Source organism: Ammospiza nelsoni, chromosome 19, assembly GCF_027579445.1.
Source record: "Ammospiza nelsoni isolate bAmmNel1 chromosome 19, bAmmNel1.pri, whole genome shotgun sequence".
NCBI classification, from domain to species: domain Eukaryota; kingdom Metazoa; phylum Chordata; class Aves; order Passeriformes; family Passerellidae; genus Ammospiza; species Ammospiza nelsoni.
In genome coordinates this window covers 9,211,207-9,229,695 of record NC_080651.1, presented here as the reverse complement: position 1 = coordinate 9,229,695, position 18,489 = coordinate 9,211,207, and the positions used below count along the sequence as shown (strand labels likewise).

General features: G+C 43.2%; 1 protein-coding gene across 7 annotated transcripts in view; it reads left to right on the top strand.

Moving 5' to 3' along the window:
- Positions 1-6,428: 6,428 nt before the first annotated feature.
- Positions 6,429-18,489, top strand: part of SPAG9 (sperm associated antigen 9) — a 62,497-nt gene continuing 50,436 nt past the window's right edge. For 5 of the 7 annotated variants that reach the window (XM_059486059.1, XM_059486060.1, XM_059486057.1 and 2 more), the window contains exons 1-2: positions 6,429-6,809; positions 12,941-13,061. In XM_059486059.1, coding sequence (XP_059342042.1) covers positions 6,504-6,809; positions 12,941-13,061 — 427 coding nt within the window. In that variant the 5' untranslated portion in view covers positions 6,429-6,503. Of the gene's footprint in view, positions 6,810-12,940; positions 13,062-16,182; positions 16,298-18,489 lie in introns of those variants that run through there. The other 2 variants (XM_059486063.1, XM_059486062.1) reach the window with 2 other exon arrangements.

The following is an 18,489-nucleotide window of genomic DNA, read 5'->3' as shown; positions in this document are numbered from 1 at the left end:
CCAGGTGAACACAGATCTGACCTCCGAATGTCAGCGTCTCCCCCTGTTCACAAATGCTGCCTCACGCAGCAAGTTTTTATACAGTTTATTCTGCTCGAGGCAGAGATGACCAAAGGTTCAGTCCAGGTGTCTCGATGTTGTCAGTGACTCCAGAGAAGCCATGTATTCACATGGATCAGGGTTGCGCCGTTGGTTATCTCGACAGATGCGAGACGATAATCACTTTCAGGTGGGCCCAGCAACCCGGGGGGCGAATCCAGCGATTATCGACCTGGAAGCTTCTATTCTTACGTTAAAACCTCGATGTTTATCTTAACATGCGTCCAGCAACCAGATGTATATGAATAAGACACTGCTCCTGGCCAGGATGTCAAAAGACGTTTGGATTTTACAATATTTTATACATTAATAGCATGAATTATCTCTACCATATAGTACATACATATGTATAGAGTTATAGATAGATACATGTCTTCGCAGTTGAAATGTATTAATTTAGGTATTGATCATATGGTATGGGATAAGGGGTGGAATGTCTTGGGGATTAGCTTTTTATCCCATATCCATTTTTGTTTTTGTTTTATGTCTGGGGTGGTCACTGCTGCCCCCTTCCCCCTTCCCTGATGTAATGGGTTAAAACTTTAAGTTTGTTCATCAAAGCTGACAAAGTTGCACCACCTCAATTTGTTTCCAGACTTAAAAGGATAAGGAAGGTGAAACCAAAAGACAATGGGTTTCACAAACATTTGTTTATCTGTTTAGTAAACTGTTAATATGGGTGGGGGGTTTGCTATGATTGATAACACAATATCAGCTTATCCGCTCAGTAAACGTAAGATTCCAGGAACTCAGCAGATTGAGTCTAAAATTCCAGGAATCAGACAAAGGAAAATACCAACCTTCATCTTCAAACCTCCGGGGGGTGGACTATGACCACCTAGACACAAAAGAAGAATACACAGAGTACTACACATCAACCCGGAAGCAGGACTGTATAAGAACTCCACGAAATATCAGAAGAGTGCGGCAGTGTTAGAGCGGGGACTCTCCTGTCGCCCAGCGCGCCCGGGGCGCTGACTTTGCCTATTATCGCTTGCTGTATCAATCAATAAATTTCATTTAATTTGGACTTATCAGTCGGTGATTAATTCCCCACCGCAACTAACCCATAATACCTGGCTCTCAGTGTATCGTGATGGGTTAGAGCCAGCCCAGGATCTCCTGAGAGAGTTGCAGGCAAGGGATGGTTGTGTCCTCCTGATGGGGTGATTTCATCTCAGTGGCCGTGCAGTGCCATACCTCTTGAAAAAAACAGGGCCAGGATGTGGAGAGCCTGGTTCAAGCATGGCTTAAAGAAAGAGGCCATGAAGGTATACAGCTGAGGGAAAAGTAAAAGGTAGAGATAAAGCAGCATTTCCCAGGCTTGATTCTATAAATAATTAGGCTCTCTCAAGCACCACTTTATAAACAATAAGATTTCTCAGACAGTCTTCCCATAACAGGCAAAACATTCTGTCCTTGGGCTCTCTGGGAACAGATAGCTGCTCTGGGAACAGATATGAAGGTTTTGAGAACTTTTCATATCACAGTGGAGAACGCTGGTCCTGTTTTCAATAAACAAACTACAGGTATTGTAAAACAAAAGGAGGGGTTAGAGTTTTCTCTGTAACCTATCGTGAGCTCGAATTTTGCAATATGCATGAAGTTAATTAACACTGTTATATAAAGTGGCTGATTTAATCAATAAATCAGAGTCGATGCTGATCAACAACAAGATGGGTTGGCTCCCTTCGCTTTCAACACCAGGAGACTTCTTCTCCTTTTTAATGCTTTTATTAAAAGTGATCAGCTCAGGATTGGGCAGCTCGGCAGGGCTGCAGTCTCCTGTCGTCTCTCCCAGGGCAACTCAGAGGAGGAGGATAAGCACAGCTCTGTCCACAAGGGGCAGAGCTGGGGGATCCAGTCCTCCTAGGAGCCTTAAGGGTGTGGGGACCCCATCCGATGTTACTTTTCCTGGCTCCGTCCGCCCAGTCTCAGCGCTGGGGACGACTCCTGTGGTCAGGGCGAGAGGGACTCCGAAGGTGTTCCGCATCTCTGCAGGCTCAGCACTCGGCTCCTCACGTCCAGACATCAGTCTCTCAACTCTTATTTGGCTCGTTATTTTGGGGTTTTCCCAGTACGTTTGGAGCCATAGTCCCCCACAGCATGCTGGTCCTGGAGTCACTTTGCATAACCCCCCCCCAGGTCTCTTCTCCTCACTGTTCAGGAAGGTCCCCACCCGTTACTGTCTTGGAGAAGGGCCATTACCTCGCCCCAGCCAGGGCTTTTACTAATACAAAAACAACCATTAACAACAACGACATTACCATAATATAAACAGCAGCCCAGCAATAGCTTTTTTCTCACAGAAAAAAATCAACTGAATTTTTGTTCCTAACACCTCTGACGAGAGATATATGTGGCTTTTGCCCATTTTTTTCTTTCCCTTTGGCACTGTGACTGGAGCTTGCTTCTCTGCTGCTTAGGAGTCCAGAGCCACTGCATGCCACGCTGGGACCAGGAGCATGCCTGTCCCAGAGTCTCTTGCTATATTTGTCATCTCATGTCTGCTCACCTCTGCTGTTCCAGTTGGTTGCTTCTGAGGTTCCTGCTACAGTCCATTTCGCCATCCGGGGGCGCACCGGGACTGGCTAACCTGTGGGTTTGTGAAGGAAGCCCCTTTCCAGCTCTCCCGCCGGCCCCCCACCATTACCCAGGTGCGGCCGCGGGGGAATCATCGCACCTGCCCGGCCCGACGGGGGCCACCAGCGCCCCTGCCGGCTGTGGCCAGAACGACAGCGGAGGGGAAGGCGCCTGCAGCTGCGAGAAGGCTTCACTGCGCTCGGGGCTTGCTGGGGGTTGCTGCTGCTGCTGCTGTTTGTTTGCCTTGGTAGCCACATACATATACGTATACATATACATATACATATACATATACATATACATATACATATACATATACATATACATATACATATACATATACATATACATATACATATACATACACATACACATACACATATACATATACATATACATATACATATACATACACATACACATATACATATACATATACATATACATATACATATACATATACATATGCATACACATACATGTACAGAACTGTTTTTCCTTTTCCCGTATCTTTGCCTGAAAGCCCCTTAATTTCAAAGTTGTAATAATTCAGAGGGAAGGGGGTCACATTTTCCATTCCAAGGGAGGTTCCCGCCTTCCTTTGCCCTTGTTTTTCAAACTAGGGCAGTGTCTAACTGCTAAAGAGAAACAGGAAAAAAAATTCCATCAGAGAGATAATTTCCAATAATTTAAATGAAAATTTCACTTGAGAATATGTATGAGAGTACATATCATGTCTTTTAAAATTATTTTTTAGCTGGAATGATGTATTTTTTTGGTAATAATTAAAAGTCAAACAGCTTTTCTTTCCTTTTGCCATGTTTATAAATTGCATTTTAACTGCCTGTGCCCTGGCTGTACCACTTTAAATATTAGCTTGGGAGGATGACGATGTCTAAACAGGACTCACAATAAATCCGACATATGGGGCTGGAGTCTTTTCTTCTTTGTCATTCCTGCACAGACTCACTGGCTCGGTAAATGAAGAGACAAGAGAGCACATGCATTTAAAGCACAGTTCCTGCCTTAGCACCAGTCCAAATGAGAAAAAATTAAGTGCAAGGCTCTGCTGCACTCCAGTGGAGCTGAATGCAATCACGACATTTAAAATTCCATCCCTTCTCAAGCATTCTGTCTTTTTTAAAGCACATTTTCATTTCTTTGCTCCTGGACTGCTGCTGGGCAACCGGGTTCCTCAGCTGTACATGTGATATTACCTAATGAAGAATACTGATTTCCCCAAGTTCAAGTTGTATGACAGAAGTTGCACCAGAGGAGGTTTAGAGTGGATACTGGGAAAAATTTCTCCACTGAAAGCACTGTCAAGCCCTGGCAGAGGCTGCCCAGGGCAATGATGGAGTTAACCATCTCTTGAGACATCTGAAAAAACTGCAGATGTGGCACTTGGAGACATGGTTTAGTGGTGTCCTTGGTTGTGCTGGGTTAATGTATGGACTTGATGGTCTTAAAGGGTTTTCCCAACTTAAATTACCCCACGACAAAATGAAGGATGTGAAACAACTCAGAAAATTTTCAACAGGTATTTTCAAGTTTACTGTAAATGTCTGTAACAGCTCCCATTGTTCCCATGACAGAACACATGATCCAGAAGGGAACCCCCTATTCCAAATCCTAAGAAAATCAATCTCTCTCAGCAAGTGCAAGATGCCTTCTAAGCTGTATTACTATTAAGAAAACAGGATTTCTGATATTATCTGGAGACCTTATTAGAAGGCAAAGGCCTTTTTGCTGCCAGACACCAGCAAACAGAGCTGCAGAGTCCCAAAATTCAGGAGTTAAGATTCTAACTCCTCCAGTCACCCCTCAGTGAATCACTGGGTCTATTTATGCCTCCGTGGGTGTGATAAACAAATACCCTGGGAGCTGTCAGACTGCCTTGCCTCACATCTGCCATTCACAGAGGGAGCTACCTATGGGACATCCCAACCCCACAACCCAACCGGAGCTCCCCACCCTGGCCCCACAGTCAGCGTCTAAAGGGACCAAACCTTCTGTTGTCAAGGGGCTCCAGAGCCTCCACCAACGGCACCAGGGCTTTGATATTCACTCCGGTGACCTGGGGTATCTAGGCCTGTATCAGGAATAGCGTGGCCAGCAGCACCAGGGAAGTGATTGTCCCTCTGTTCTTGGCACTGCTGTGTTCAGCTTTCGGCCACTCACTTTAAAAAGGATATTGAGAGGCTGGAGTGTGCCCAGAGAAGAGGAACAAGGCTTATAAAGGGGCTATAAAACATGTCTTATGAGGCTGGATTTGTTTAGTCTCGAGAAGAGGAGGCTCAGGGGTGACCTCACAGCTCTCTAGAACTACTGACAGGAGCATGTAGCGAGGTGGGGATGAGGCTCTTCTGCTGTGCCTGCAGAGACAAGACCAAAGAAAATGGCCTTCAGCTGAGATAGGGGAGATTCAGATTAAATATTTGAATTTTTTTTTTTTTTTTACTGTTTGTGTGGTCAGGGCTTGAAATCACCACACTGGAGCTATTTAAGAGGCATCTGTACCCAGCACTGCATAATACTGGTTTAGAAGTTACAGTGGTAGTGCCAGGTGCATGGTCAGACTGGGTAACAGAACCACAGAATCAACTAGGCTGGAGAAGACCTTTGAGATCATCCAGTCCAACCTGACCCAACATCACCTTGTCAACCAGAGTGTGGCACTGCAGACCACATCCAGTCTTTTCTTCAACACCTCCAGGGATGGTGACACCTCCCCGGGTAGCCCATTCCAATGTCCAATCACTCATTCCGTGAAAGATTTCTTCCTAATGTCCAACCCGAACCTCCCCTGGCACAGCGTAGGGCTGCATCCTCCTGTCCTGTTCCTTGTGACGGTGTTCACAGGGGTTTTCAGAGGAGGGAAGAGACGAGGATTTGACTCCCTGCTTCAGAAGGCTTGATTTATTATTTTATGATATATATTACATTAAAGCTATACTAAAAGAATAGATGAAAAAGTTCTCATCAGAAGGCTAGGCTAAGAAGAGAAAAGAATGAATAACAAAGGCAGCAGTCCCAGACTCTCTGTCCGAGCCAGCTGTGCCGTGATTGGCCATTAACTACAAACAAGCACATGAGACCAATCACAGATGCACCTGCTGCATTCCACAGCAGCAGATAATCATTGTTTACATTTGTTCCTGAGGTCTCTCAGCTTCTCAGGAGGAAAAAATCCTAAGGAAAGGATTTTCATATGAAGATGTCTGCGACAGTTCCTTGTTCCCTGGGACACGGCAGAGCAGAGCCCGACCCTCCCCTGGCTGCACCCTCCTGACAGGAGGAGCTGCAGAGAGGGATAAGATGTCCCGTGAGCTTCCTTTTCTCCAGGCCGAGCTCCCCACAGCTCCCTCAGCCGCTCCTCGCAGGAAGTGTGCTCCAGACCATTCCCCAGCCTTATTGCCCTTTTAAAGGTCTCTTCCAATCTTGACGATTCGGTGATTTGTCAAGATTCGGTGATTCCTGACGTGTCCCGGACAGCCTAACCCTTCCCGCTGCCACCCTGCTCCCACCGAACGCATTTTCCTGAAACGCAACACCAACTCCGCGAGCAGCCGGCGCCACAGCCCCGCACAGGCCCTGCCTCTCGATGGCATCACCAGCAGACCGCACCCCCCCGCGCCGGCTTCCAGCCCGTAGCTCCGCCCCACGCTGCCGTCTCGCCAGGCCCCGCCCGGCGCGGCGGGTGAGGTCAGAGACGCGCGCCGCTCCCCGCCCGGCCCGACCGAGGCTTTGCCGCCGCCGCAGGGAGCCGCTCCGAGCAGGACCCCCGGGCCCCGCCAGGCCCCGCACAACTCCCTGCCGCCATGGAGCTGGCGGACGGCGTGGTGTACCAGGAGGATCCCGGCGGGCCCGGCCCCGCCATGATGTCGGAGCGGGTGTCGGGGCTGGCGGGCTCCATTTACCGCGAGTTCGAGCGGCTCATCGGGCGCTACGACGAGGAGGTGGTTGCCGAGCTGATGCCGCTGGTGGTGGCCGTGTTGGAGAACTTGGACTCGGTGTGCGCTCACAGCCAGGAGACCAGCGTGGAGCTGGAGCTGCTGCGGGACGATAACGAGCAGCTGCTCACGCAGTACGAGCGGGAGAAGGCGCTGCGCAAGCAGGCCGAGGAGGTGAGCGCGGCGCTGGGCCGGGGCGGCTCCGTGGGGGCGGCCGCACCTCCCGCGCTGGGCCTGCCCGGGGCAAAGCGGGCGGCGCCTGGAGCGAGTACCGGGGCTGCCCCCTCCGGCCGCGCGGCCGGAGTTGGGGTCGCGACGCAGCTTGGCAGAAGGATGAGGAGGGCGCGGAGTACCTCCCGGTCCGTGCAGCTAAGCCGCAGCGGCACCCGTCCGTGCGGGTCCGTGTGCATGCGGTCCCCTGAGCCGCTGGTCACGGAGGGATCCCCGGTCACTCCTGCGGAGCGCTGCGGGAAGGGAGGGGAGAGGCGCAAACGTGGAACCGTGCGCTGGTTGTGCTGTCACGGCCACGCGGGATGCTCCCCGCGGAGGGAGGCGCGTTGTCCATTTTTGCAAAAATAGTGACAACGCGTTACAAAAAACATGGAAATACACAGTGTGTAGGCTGAAGCCCTTCAGAGATGGTACATAAAGCTGTAGGCAGCAACAGGTGGTGTGGACTCTCCAGTGATGTCGACTCTGATTTGGGATGTTAAATGTTTTTATTTTAGTGTTTGTACCAAGAATCATTTCAGCAAAAACAAGCTTGAGAGGCATTATCTGATCTGATATTATAAACCGATACAATAGGAAGCCGCTGTGCAGGGTAACTTCCTCCAGCTCATTGTCTTGCCAAACTCCTGAAAGAAATTGGATTGGCAGCATTATCTGTAATGGAACAAGCCATCTTAAAAGTGTATTTCCAGACCCCTTGTCCTGTGCTAATCTCTCTGGTTGTGCTTGCCTTCTAAATTTTCCAAAAATCAGAAGAACAACTGCACTGAGGGTGAACACAACATTAACAGTAAAAGCTTAATTTAAAAAGCATTAGCCCTGTACAAATACTTGTTTGTGAGTGCAAAATGTTGTCTGCAGATTATTCCAGGACTAAATTTGTTATGAAGAACTGCGGTATGAATGGTGTCTCCCCAGCTGTTGGACTGATAAATCATTCATCCTCCTTGTCAAACACATGGTGGTTTTATAATGCCTTATGGACTCCAGTCAGGGGACTGGAGTTGCCACACTATTTCTGACACAAGCTGATGTAAAAGGGTCTTTTAGAAAATATGTTTATACTGAGAGTAATAGGAAGGGATTGATAAATACTTTCTGAACTAATTGATGAGAAAATCCATCAGGTTTGAAGCACAGGCAGCATTTGCCAGATCAAAAAACAGGCCTTGGGCAGCAGGACAGAAACCGTACCAATGTGATGTAACAGAACATGGGGTTAATTTTGTTGTTGTAGCTTTTCAGGAACTGTAAGTGCCTGTTTTAATAGTGTGCTTCACTGCCATCTCCATTTCTCTGTGTCATGATAAATTAACTTGAGAGGACAGGCTTTATGCAGTTGAAGAACCAGTGCTCATGCTGCAAGACACCTGGCTGATGTTTTCCAAAGTGCAGTTAGACCAGAGACTGTATTTTCATGGTGAGCACAAAGATCATTTTTGTGATGTGCTGAGGTCATTGCACTATACAGATGTGAAAGTGTTAGGTACAGTCCAGTGTGTTCAGGAGAGGTGCGTGTGTTAGTCAGGCATGGTTGTTGAATTATTTTTTCGATGGTGAGATAACCTGATGGGTGCAGTATGGTTGAAGTAAAAGGAGGGAACAGAAATTTAACATTTCCTTGGACAAAAAGTTGCTTGTTTAGCACATTATCTTCGTCTGGAGTTTGCCCGTGTCATGTGGCGACAAAATGGAGAATTTTGAGCTGCTGAGTTCCATATTTATTGTCATATGTTCAAAATTTCACATAATGGTTTGGGTTGGAAGGGACCTTAAAGTTCATGTCACTCCAACCCCTGCCACGGACAGGGACATCGTTGCAACACCATGTTGCTCCAAGCCCTGTCCAGCCTACCCTTGAGCATATCCAGGGTATGAGGCAGCCACAGTTTCTCTGGACAATTAACACACCTTCTTTTACTTTCTGTTTGTTTTTGGTTGTAGGACATTTATTTGCAGCAGCATCTTTATGAACATTAAATAGTTTACTATTTGGGTAGGGGTCTCCTTACCCCATTTTTGTAATTTGCCTTCTTTATTTCGTGTGCTTAAAACATGTTACTAATGAGATATCTTAAAAGTTGTTGCCTGAGGATTTCTGGAATAATTGTTTTTAAAGTCACCCTGACAGAAGTTCTGGGCCTACTTCTTAACCCTCTGGGTACAGTTTTGATCTTTGCAGTTGCTGTGAAATCACTTGTCTGACGTTTAACATGGTAGGTTTTTTGATATTGCTGAAGGAATGGAAGAACCAGCTGCTCTGCTGTTCTGCTTCCAGTTCTTACCTTTGCACTTGGTGACTGTGAGGTAACAATTCCTGCCCCAAAGAAGGGGGAGAGGAACCAGCATTTGTGCTTCTGCTATTTTATACTCTGATAGGAGTTACTTCTGCAGCAATGTGCTGTTTCAGGCCTGCACTTGTAGCTGGCATGTGTTTTGTGTGCACTTGGAAAGAGGATAAAATCTACTTCATTTAGCTATGCCAAATTAGGATATCTTTTAGCTTTTCTGCTGTTGGTGGGATTAAACTGTTTTTGAACTCTTTGGCAACTGGGAAAAAGCATTTACCACTACTAAAATTGGTTTAAGTCATAGCATAAACTTAATGTCTGCTTTTCCTTACTGTTCCCAGAGGTAACTTTCTTCGTTAGGATTGTATGTTGAGTAAACACTGTGCAGTAAGAGTTTAAGTATTTTTAATTTGAGTGAACAAAACCGAGATGCATTTTACAGAAAACTTCCACTCTATTTTATAGCTATCAGGTTGTTTTCATTTTCACATGTTTTTCTGTCCCCCAAGTCCATCTGAACTGGCTTTTTAGGTGTTTTTTTTTTTTTTTTTTTTTCTCTGCTCCAAGAACTTGCCATTGGCTGAGAATCTGTCATTGTTGCAATACACATTGCTGAAGGACGTGTCATAGAGTAATAAAGATTGCCAAGTGGGTGGCACCCTGACATCAGATATGCTCAGCATTGCACCTGGGTCCTGTGACAGGAAAACCAGTCAACATGTAGAGACAGAAGATGATATAAATAAAGGAAGAGATATTTCATTTGGCTAATAATGTATTACTGAGTGCTTCAGTGGTTGTGTATAGGACAGAGGGCTCCAAATGTGCTGGGCTGTTGTGTAGTCTTGAGTTCTTATTTATTCCAGGGACCTCTGCAAGCTTTCAAGTAGGTTTAAAATTGATTACATAAATATTTTTGAGTTTAGTTGTGTGGGACTTTCTACACTTTTTATATGAGGTCTGTGAAAACATGTTGGACAAAGGTCTGAAACGACGCATGTGATCCTGCCTGGAGAAAATGGGATGGATTAAATGGGAGTTGCCAAAGATGGCTGAGGAAGGTATCGCAGGTTGGGTTTCAGTAGCAGGCACATGCAGGAGGAGCTCTGCATCGCATGTGTTACACCTCATCATAGCCTAATCAAAATTAGGATCCAGGTATCTAATGCTAAGCATCAGAACCTGGAAACAAGATGGCCTTTTAAGGATCATTCCAGCTGTATTTTCTATAATCTTATATAGTCTGGTCTGATTGTTTTAAAGACAGGTTGGTGTCCTTCAGCTTGCTCTTAAAAAAAAAGTACCAAAAATCTTACTTCTCACACTTCTCATTAGAGTTGTAAAATACATCTTTGTGGCCCAAACAAGATGTCACTTAAAATGGGGAAAACTAGATTTTTGTCTGCCTCAGTGTTTTGAATAACCAGTAGCTGGGGTTGAAATGAGAGGATGACTATTGAGTGCCTAATGTGTTCCTACATACGCTGCTGGATTTACATTAAACAGTGCAGGAGGTAAGTAGTGGTTGAGTGTATTGTCAATGTAAATTTAAAAAAGTAGTTTAGTATGGGTGCTCAGCCTGTCCTTGGCTGCTGTGGTGGTTTATCTCACTAGTTCTTCTGTCATACTTGTGCAGGCTTAGTTAGGGTGTGATGATCAATCTGCTGGGCCTGTGTTTGTCATTCTACCATCACCAGAAGGAGAAATGAAACCAAATAAAAGTATTCAAAGTCCAAAGTTCTTAATCCCAAGATCTGATCTGTATAGTTTACAGCAGGGGAGGGAAAAATACTCAGGTGTAATTACAGAAATGCTTTCAAGTATAGTAATGTAAATTTGGACTTTAACAAAATGAAGGTAAACTAATGGAAGGTAACTTTTTCCGTTTTAGGAAAAAAACAGTTTTACCACTTGCAGTTGAAGAACTTGAGAGGAAATACAAAGTTATATCTATCTGTGGTTTCATGAGTAACACTGACATTAATGACTCTGAATGGCTGTTTGTTATTCATGAGTATAATTGCCCCTGACCTTTAACAAGCTATGACATATTTTTGGGAAATCATCAGAGAAACAACTAAACAAAGATGGTACAGTTTCATCATTCTTATTTCATGTTTTCCCATGTTTAGTGTAACAAACTTCCTGTGTTTAGTGTAACTTTAGCCCCAGTGCCTAATTTGTGTCAAACTTTGAAGCCCTTTTTGAAAAAGGAGTCTGCCAAGAATAGGCCAGACATGACTTGAATATTAAATGGGCAAAAGTCTTGAATCAGTTACTACAAAGAAGAAATGAAACAAACTTAATCATTGAGGTTTTCAAATTACATGGATTAATGAATATTCCCAAACTTCGTGTGGAGGAGGTAGAAAGATTCCTGCACATCTGTGTTTGAGGAGGGATTTTTCAATGGCAGCACCCAAAGCAGAGCTACCTGGGCTATGTCAGCTCTTCCTCAATTGTTGTGGTTTGGTTTCAAGCACAGTCATATGAACACCATGCCCAGTCCTGTGATAGCTGTGCAGAGCATGTCTGAAAGGGACTCTTGTTTCGCTTCATAGGTTTTGATGCATTTCTACATCTGAAGTACTTTTTAGTCAGAACTTCTGATGATCCTGTTCAACTGAAGCCCTTTTCATAAGGTTATGAATTTCTGCTTTTGAAAAAAATGTGTGTGCAATGGCTACAATGTAGTAATAGTTCATTAACAGTTGATGTATGACCGTTAGAAATACTTTTCCCACTAAATTTTCCAAACAATACATAGGAAAAAATATTCAAATCAGATTACTGTTTTCAAGTTGCTGCCTTCACTGTCCCTTTTCTGCCATGTGGTCCTCAGCTGCCTTTGCCCCTTTAACTGTTGTGGATGTTAAGGATTTTTTCCTGCAGAGGTTTCTGGCCTGCTTCTCCCCCCTGTTGTATGAGCCTTCTGCATAACTTGTGTTGGTGGCCTTGTCTTCTCCTTGCAATGCAGAGCATAGAGTACTGCATGACCTAAAATATCCTTGGCTTTTAGAAGTGTTCTTTGTGCCAGTAGTACATATTGAATTTCTTGACTTTTTAGGTAAGATAAATAGCAAAAAAAAGTGCTTTCAAAGCTGCTACAATGGCGTGTTGGTAATTTTTATGTTTAGAGAATGTAAACACTGATGCATTCATCAGTGAATTCCAGAATATGGGGAATCACAAGTGTGGTAAACCAAGGAAACAGAAGGTGATGGTGATCAGCACAGAGTTTTCTGTGCAGTTGACAGATTGTAGATGGTTATTAAGGATCTGATGAAGACTATGAGAATTTATAGCAGAATTGGGTGGGAATGGAAAAGATATCAAATCATTTTGGTTGGCACTACTGCTAGTGTGTCCCTGTTGCAGTGTGTACCTTTGTGGCTTATGGGTGAAAATAACTTCACTGATGTTCCTTAGTCAGACTAAGGATACCAAGACTCCCTGTGTTCACATGCACTGTTGGCAGTTGTTGTACATTAGGTTAGACAATAATGAAATAATTCATATTTATGTTAATCCCAAGCAGGTTCTCTGGAGTAGCTGGCACTTAGTTGCAAGTTATTACACAGTATAACCTAGACTGGGTGCTTGACTGATGCACCTGGATTGAAATAGTTCTTTGTGTTTAAATGTGGCCTATGGATCTATTCAGTTGTTTTGGAAACCACCTTGCACCTTCCTGGCTGTGAAGGGCTGCTGTGTTTCTTCCTACCTGCTGCAAAACCTGTAATTAGTTGTTTGGTCTAACTTAACTATTTTTTTGTTGTTTAGAAATTCATTGAGTTTGAAGATTCTCAAGAACAAGAGAAGAAGGACTTACAGACCAGAGTGGAAGCATTAGAGTCACAAACTCGACAACTTGAACTAAAAGCAAAAAACTATGCTGATCAAAGTAAGTAAAACATAGTGCTCTCCTTTTAAGTGTATTAGTGCATTTTAATTTTTGTTCTGTAAAGTGATAATGCATATGCCTTCTGATTCCTGTACTTAGACAGATAACTGGATTTAACTCTTGTGCAAGCCTGTTTTCTTAAGAATTAAGGCCAACAAGTCAGATACAAGCTTGTGACTTGTAATCGATTCTTCTAGTATCCTGCTTGTATTGCTTACCTTTTAGACAGTGTTTCTTCACATTTAGCAACTTTTTCAGAAGATGCTTTGATTACTTCCTTGTTAGTGATAACAAAATAAGATGTTTTCTTCCTATTAAACAGTTGTCTGTGCTAAAATAAAGGTAATCTTCAGGTTTAGAAGCACAGCTGGCAGGAGAAGAGCATTGTTGGTGATTCTCATTAACTTCTGTATAATTTTGGCTAAATGATTTATTTCTAGGAGACATTTAGTTTTTATAGAAAAACAGTTTAGGGAGAACACTTCCCTTTTTAGAGATGTAATAGAAAAAAAACTTCTGGAAACTTTGGAAAAAGATGATAGTGATCAGTTGTCTTGAAACACTTGAAGTTGAATATATTGTAGTTTAGACATTCTGCTGGGCTGCTTCTTATCCAGCCACACAGTCATTGAATGAAACTTCATCATCAGTTTTTCTACTTTTATACTTCAAGCTTCTAAGCCATCTTCTGTTGATGTGAGACTGGTGTGTTCATCAGTTAATATCTAGCTTTTATTGCTGGACTCTGCAGGAATGTAAAGTAAGATTGTGATGAGGCTGAGAGATGACCAGTTTCTAAAAGCAGTGTCAGTCTTCAAAGTAGCCCCTTTTCACTATTCTTTTTTCCTTTATTTCTGCTCAGCTACATTTCCTGCCCCTAACACAGTAAGTTATAGCTCTTTTCCAGCTGATGCTCTAAAATTTTCCTGTAAAGTTTAATTTTCAGTGGCATGATTGAGCCTGTAGCAGGGCAGGAGTATTAGTCGGAGTGTTAAGATGAATGTAGGTGGCACCTAGGGCAGCATTTTACTGAAATTTGGACAGGCTCAGAATGTTGTTGGCAAATCTTAGAGGCATCACCTGCTTCATTATCCATGTTCAAATATTCCCAGATTCTGTAGAGGCAGGGATGAAGGAGCACTTCAAGCAATCTTTCCTAGCAAAGACCAGTGTGATTATTTCCTAGGATTGTCTCTTTGTAGATGAAGTCAGGCTAAAATGATTAATTGTAGAGACTTGTACCTGAAACCCTGCTATTCTTGTGCAACGGTGTTGTGTGTGTATCTAAGAGCCTCACAGGAGGGGAAAATAAAACATTGTAGCAGGAGTTAAGTGGCCTGGTTTTGTGACAAAGATACTGTTTCTAGAAGACCCATGCTCATAACACGCAGCGCAAACAGCTTGTTCATGGGAGACCCCACTCACTGACAACAAGATTGTGGATCAAGATTGCATCCTGTCCTGTAGGCCATGGCTTTATTCTGTTAATACAATCCAAAGGATAAAGTGGTTGCACGAAAAAGAAAAATCAGTTGGATTTCTGACAATGTATGTGGCAGCATACCTGGAGTTTCTCTAATAAAAATTACATTTACCATGTATTGATAACAACATTTTATGTTGCTCTGTGAGTCTGTTGGTGTGAAATTATCTTTTTGCTTTGAAGCCTTCAAGTATATGTATGATTTTAAAGTTTTATTTATATATTGTGTGTATATGTGTGTGTATATCTATAATAATAATGAAAGTATTTTCCCAAGAAACTCAGCAGTTCCAGTAGAAGCACAACTACTTTTATTGTAAGAAGTAATGTTACTGAAAACAGTTACCATAACTACGTAAAGCTCTAGTGATGAAACAATGATTTTAGACAGCTCCAAAATCTATTTATTAGAGAAAAAAATCCTTGTATTGGAGAAAAACCTTCTGTGATGGCAAAACTGTATATTTGGAGAAACAATAGGGCTGGGTTAAACACTGAGCTTGCTTATGCTTGGCCTTGATAAGCTGTCTGGGACAGCATGAAAGGCTGCTGGGAAGATTTGTCATGCTGCTGATGCAGAGCAAGATCAAAGGGGACGTAAGCACATTTGTTGAACACCTAATGAATATTATGCAAGTTAACTGTTTTTTTTAGTGATCTAAATTTCTAAGGTATGAAAACCATACAAGTACATATTTGTGAAGCAGCTTAACCTGACTGCATTACTTTGTTTTGTTTTATAGACCAGGCAACTGGCATGTTGTACAATCCAAATGATCGATGTGTCACTTTAATTCAGCTCCAAGTCTTTTAGCTATATTTCTTTTTCTCTTCTACTTCTATAGTACTGCCTGTGCATCTAAGTTAGGCTCTGGTATTGCTAACTGTGTTACCACGGCAATGTTATCACTGGTAATGGGAGTTGCAAATGTCTGGCACAGAGCAAGTAACCAAATAAAACCTGGGTCTGGAGTGCAGAGTGATATCACAACATCAGCTGGTGATATGAGTAATAGATTAGAATGGAAAACAGGTAATACATGGTTCTATGTCATACTTTACCTGCAAGACTTTTTGCTTTGTGTAGGCTGCCTGTGCTCTGTGTGTTTTTTCTCAAATAAGCAAAGCCTGTGAGAACAAGTTTTGTCCATTAAAAAGTTTTGACTCATTTTCTTTAACACTGGCAGTGCTGAGCATTTAGTGAAGACTTGTCACCTGGGGCAGCTCTTAAGTCACATGGTTGAGTTCTGCTTGATTGTATGTGCTTAAATCTGTGTGCCAGTTAAGAAGTTATGGTTATTATGTCCTGAATTTTAAGTACTTGTTTGTGCAGTCTAAGTGATTGTCATACTAAATCAAAAGGAAAAAAAATTATTTCTTTGCACTTAAATTTACCCTGTGGGATTGCATCGTTAGCCGTGTATTCAATCACTTCGGTTAGAATAAAGCTGCCTTTTGAAATTCCTGGAGTGAAATCCAGAGGTTATTTTGTGTCAAGCAGTTGCTCCCTTCCTGTGGTTCACTGACTTCTTTTCCCCTCGTCAGAAATTGAAACAGTTGCTGCCACGTGAGTGAACTACCTTGAAGTGCTCTGTTCTTTTTTTAGGAGGTGGAAAGAGGGGGAGATGACAGCAAAACACTGCTGGAAGGACTGTGAGCCTAGCAGATGATGAAATCCTGAACGGTGGAAGCAGATGCACTGGAGTTACCACTCCTGCATGATGGGTAGCACTCAGTCCTGATACTTGATGAGGTGTGGTGGCTGCCTAAGTCAAGTTTGCTGCAAAAAAATGGTGCAATATGTGGCAATCTGGGATAAATTCATTAAACTTTAAAACTGCTTGAAGGAGAGCAGAGGCGTAAGGATTTGTGGCTTCTATTTGAGCACAGGAATGGGCTCAAATCAAGAGCTTGGATGGAGCTCCTTGTCTTATGATCCAGCTTTTCATGTCATTTTGCACTGCTGCTCTTGGCTTTAACTTTCCCTGGGTTGCTCCTGTCCCTTGTGTGGCCTGGCTCTCAGCAGTACCTGGACAGAGAGGGGGGGAAAGGCAGTGCCTGCATTCTTGGAGTCTGTGCCATGTGGAAGCTCAAGCAAGTTAAATAGTGGAAAGTTCCTGGGGGTTTGTTTAGGAATGATGTTGGTACAGGCAGAGATTTTAGAAGTTCTTGTGTGGGTCTATAGTAAACTTTTACTGAGTGTTGACAAATGTTTATTTTTGGGTTTATGACTTACCCAGAATTCATGTAATTTTTTCCTTCTCAGCAGCAGAGGGCACCTGTGGACATGACAATGCCACATGTTTAGTAAATAACATTATTTTGTTTTGCAGTGGTATATCTGAGGCCAATGCCAGGTTGTGATATAATTTTAAGTATTTCTTAGAAGAATTTGAAAACACCTGACTTCCACATTACTTCAAGTCTTTGCTGTTCTGAGACTCCTTTGTGCTACTTGTAATTTGTTTGCAGCATTAAAATATTTGAAATGTCAACCCTGGACCTGGAAAACAGAGGGCTGTTAAAAACTTGTAATAGCAATACACAGCTCATTTGTCCAGCAGTGCTCTGTGAATGCACACGGTACTGCTGGGATAGTGCTCAGTCTCCAGTTACAGGAGGGGATAAGATCTTCTCAGGCTCATGGGATGTTCCACTGAGTTCTGGCTGGGGATGGGGGATGGGGGGAGGGGAGGGACGGAGTGGGCAGGCTACAGAGGTTTATTTTAGTTTCCTTCCTTGCCTCTTTCTGGGAATGTCAGTTTTCTTTATGTATTACAGGCTATAAGTTAATTAAATTTTTGGGAATAAAAAATGGCTAGTATATTTTGACTTACTACAGCAATGGAACAGCTTTGGCATAAGCTTTCTGGAGGAATCATTCTTGGGGTAACTTATTTACTAGAGAATCTGAAAAACACCGTGTCTGTATGATTGAAGTGCTTTCTGTGCTTTCTAATGGAGGTGGTAGGCTATGGGACTTGAAAGATTTGGCTCCTTTTCTGGATCTGCCTAGTGCTAAAGTACAACCAAAATAACAAACTGCATTTAACAAGAAAACAGATATATCTACATATCTGACTTTATCAAACCTAAGCTTTGTGTGCAAGATAGATTACATTTGGAGAAAACTGCATTTGTGAGAGAAACCTAACAAAACAAACAAACCCCAACTGAGTATAATCCCAAGAAACAGCTCTTGAGTTTTGGAGCTGTAAATGTTGTGACACAACTCTTGATGTTGTTATTTTCCATGTCAGGTGATACTCTGCAGATATTGCTTGCTGAAAGTTTTATTTGGTATATGAGACAAATGCTTTGGAAGCTGACCTAAAAACATTTGTTTTTCTCAGAAGCTAAACAGAACTATTGCTTTCATTGGCTTCAAGTGAAGATGCAGGTTTTGTTGTGAATGTTCTGCAGATGGTATTTGATATCTGATTTCTCCTCTGAGCTCTCAGGACACCAGCATTGCTGTAATGTACACCCAGGCAGACAGTCAATCTTAGATAATCTGAAGGCATCCAATATCTAACATCTCTGCACATGGGATATCATGCAGCTCATGTGGCTCTGTAGTTCACAGGGAGTCTCTGATGTGAACTTTCAGCTGTGAAGTTTAACAGAAACAGAAACTTCCCAGAAAGTTGTTTTGATACTTGATTTGTATATCTGCACAGATGGTGATGTGAATAACTAAACTGGTGTGAAACAGCTCTGTCAGTAAATGCTGCTTCTAGGGATGGCTCTACTGGTGTGTATCTCAAGGAATACAAGAAAGCTTTTCAATAGATCCTGGAAAGAACTTGAAAAGTTCAGGTTTGTTCACTGGGGACCTGGATTGTTCCTGCTTCATTTTCACAGGCTGACAGCAGTAGAACTAATCTGATTTCCAGCAAAGTAGGAACAGAATGGCTTGGGTCCTTGTATTTCTTGATTAGCAGG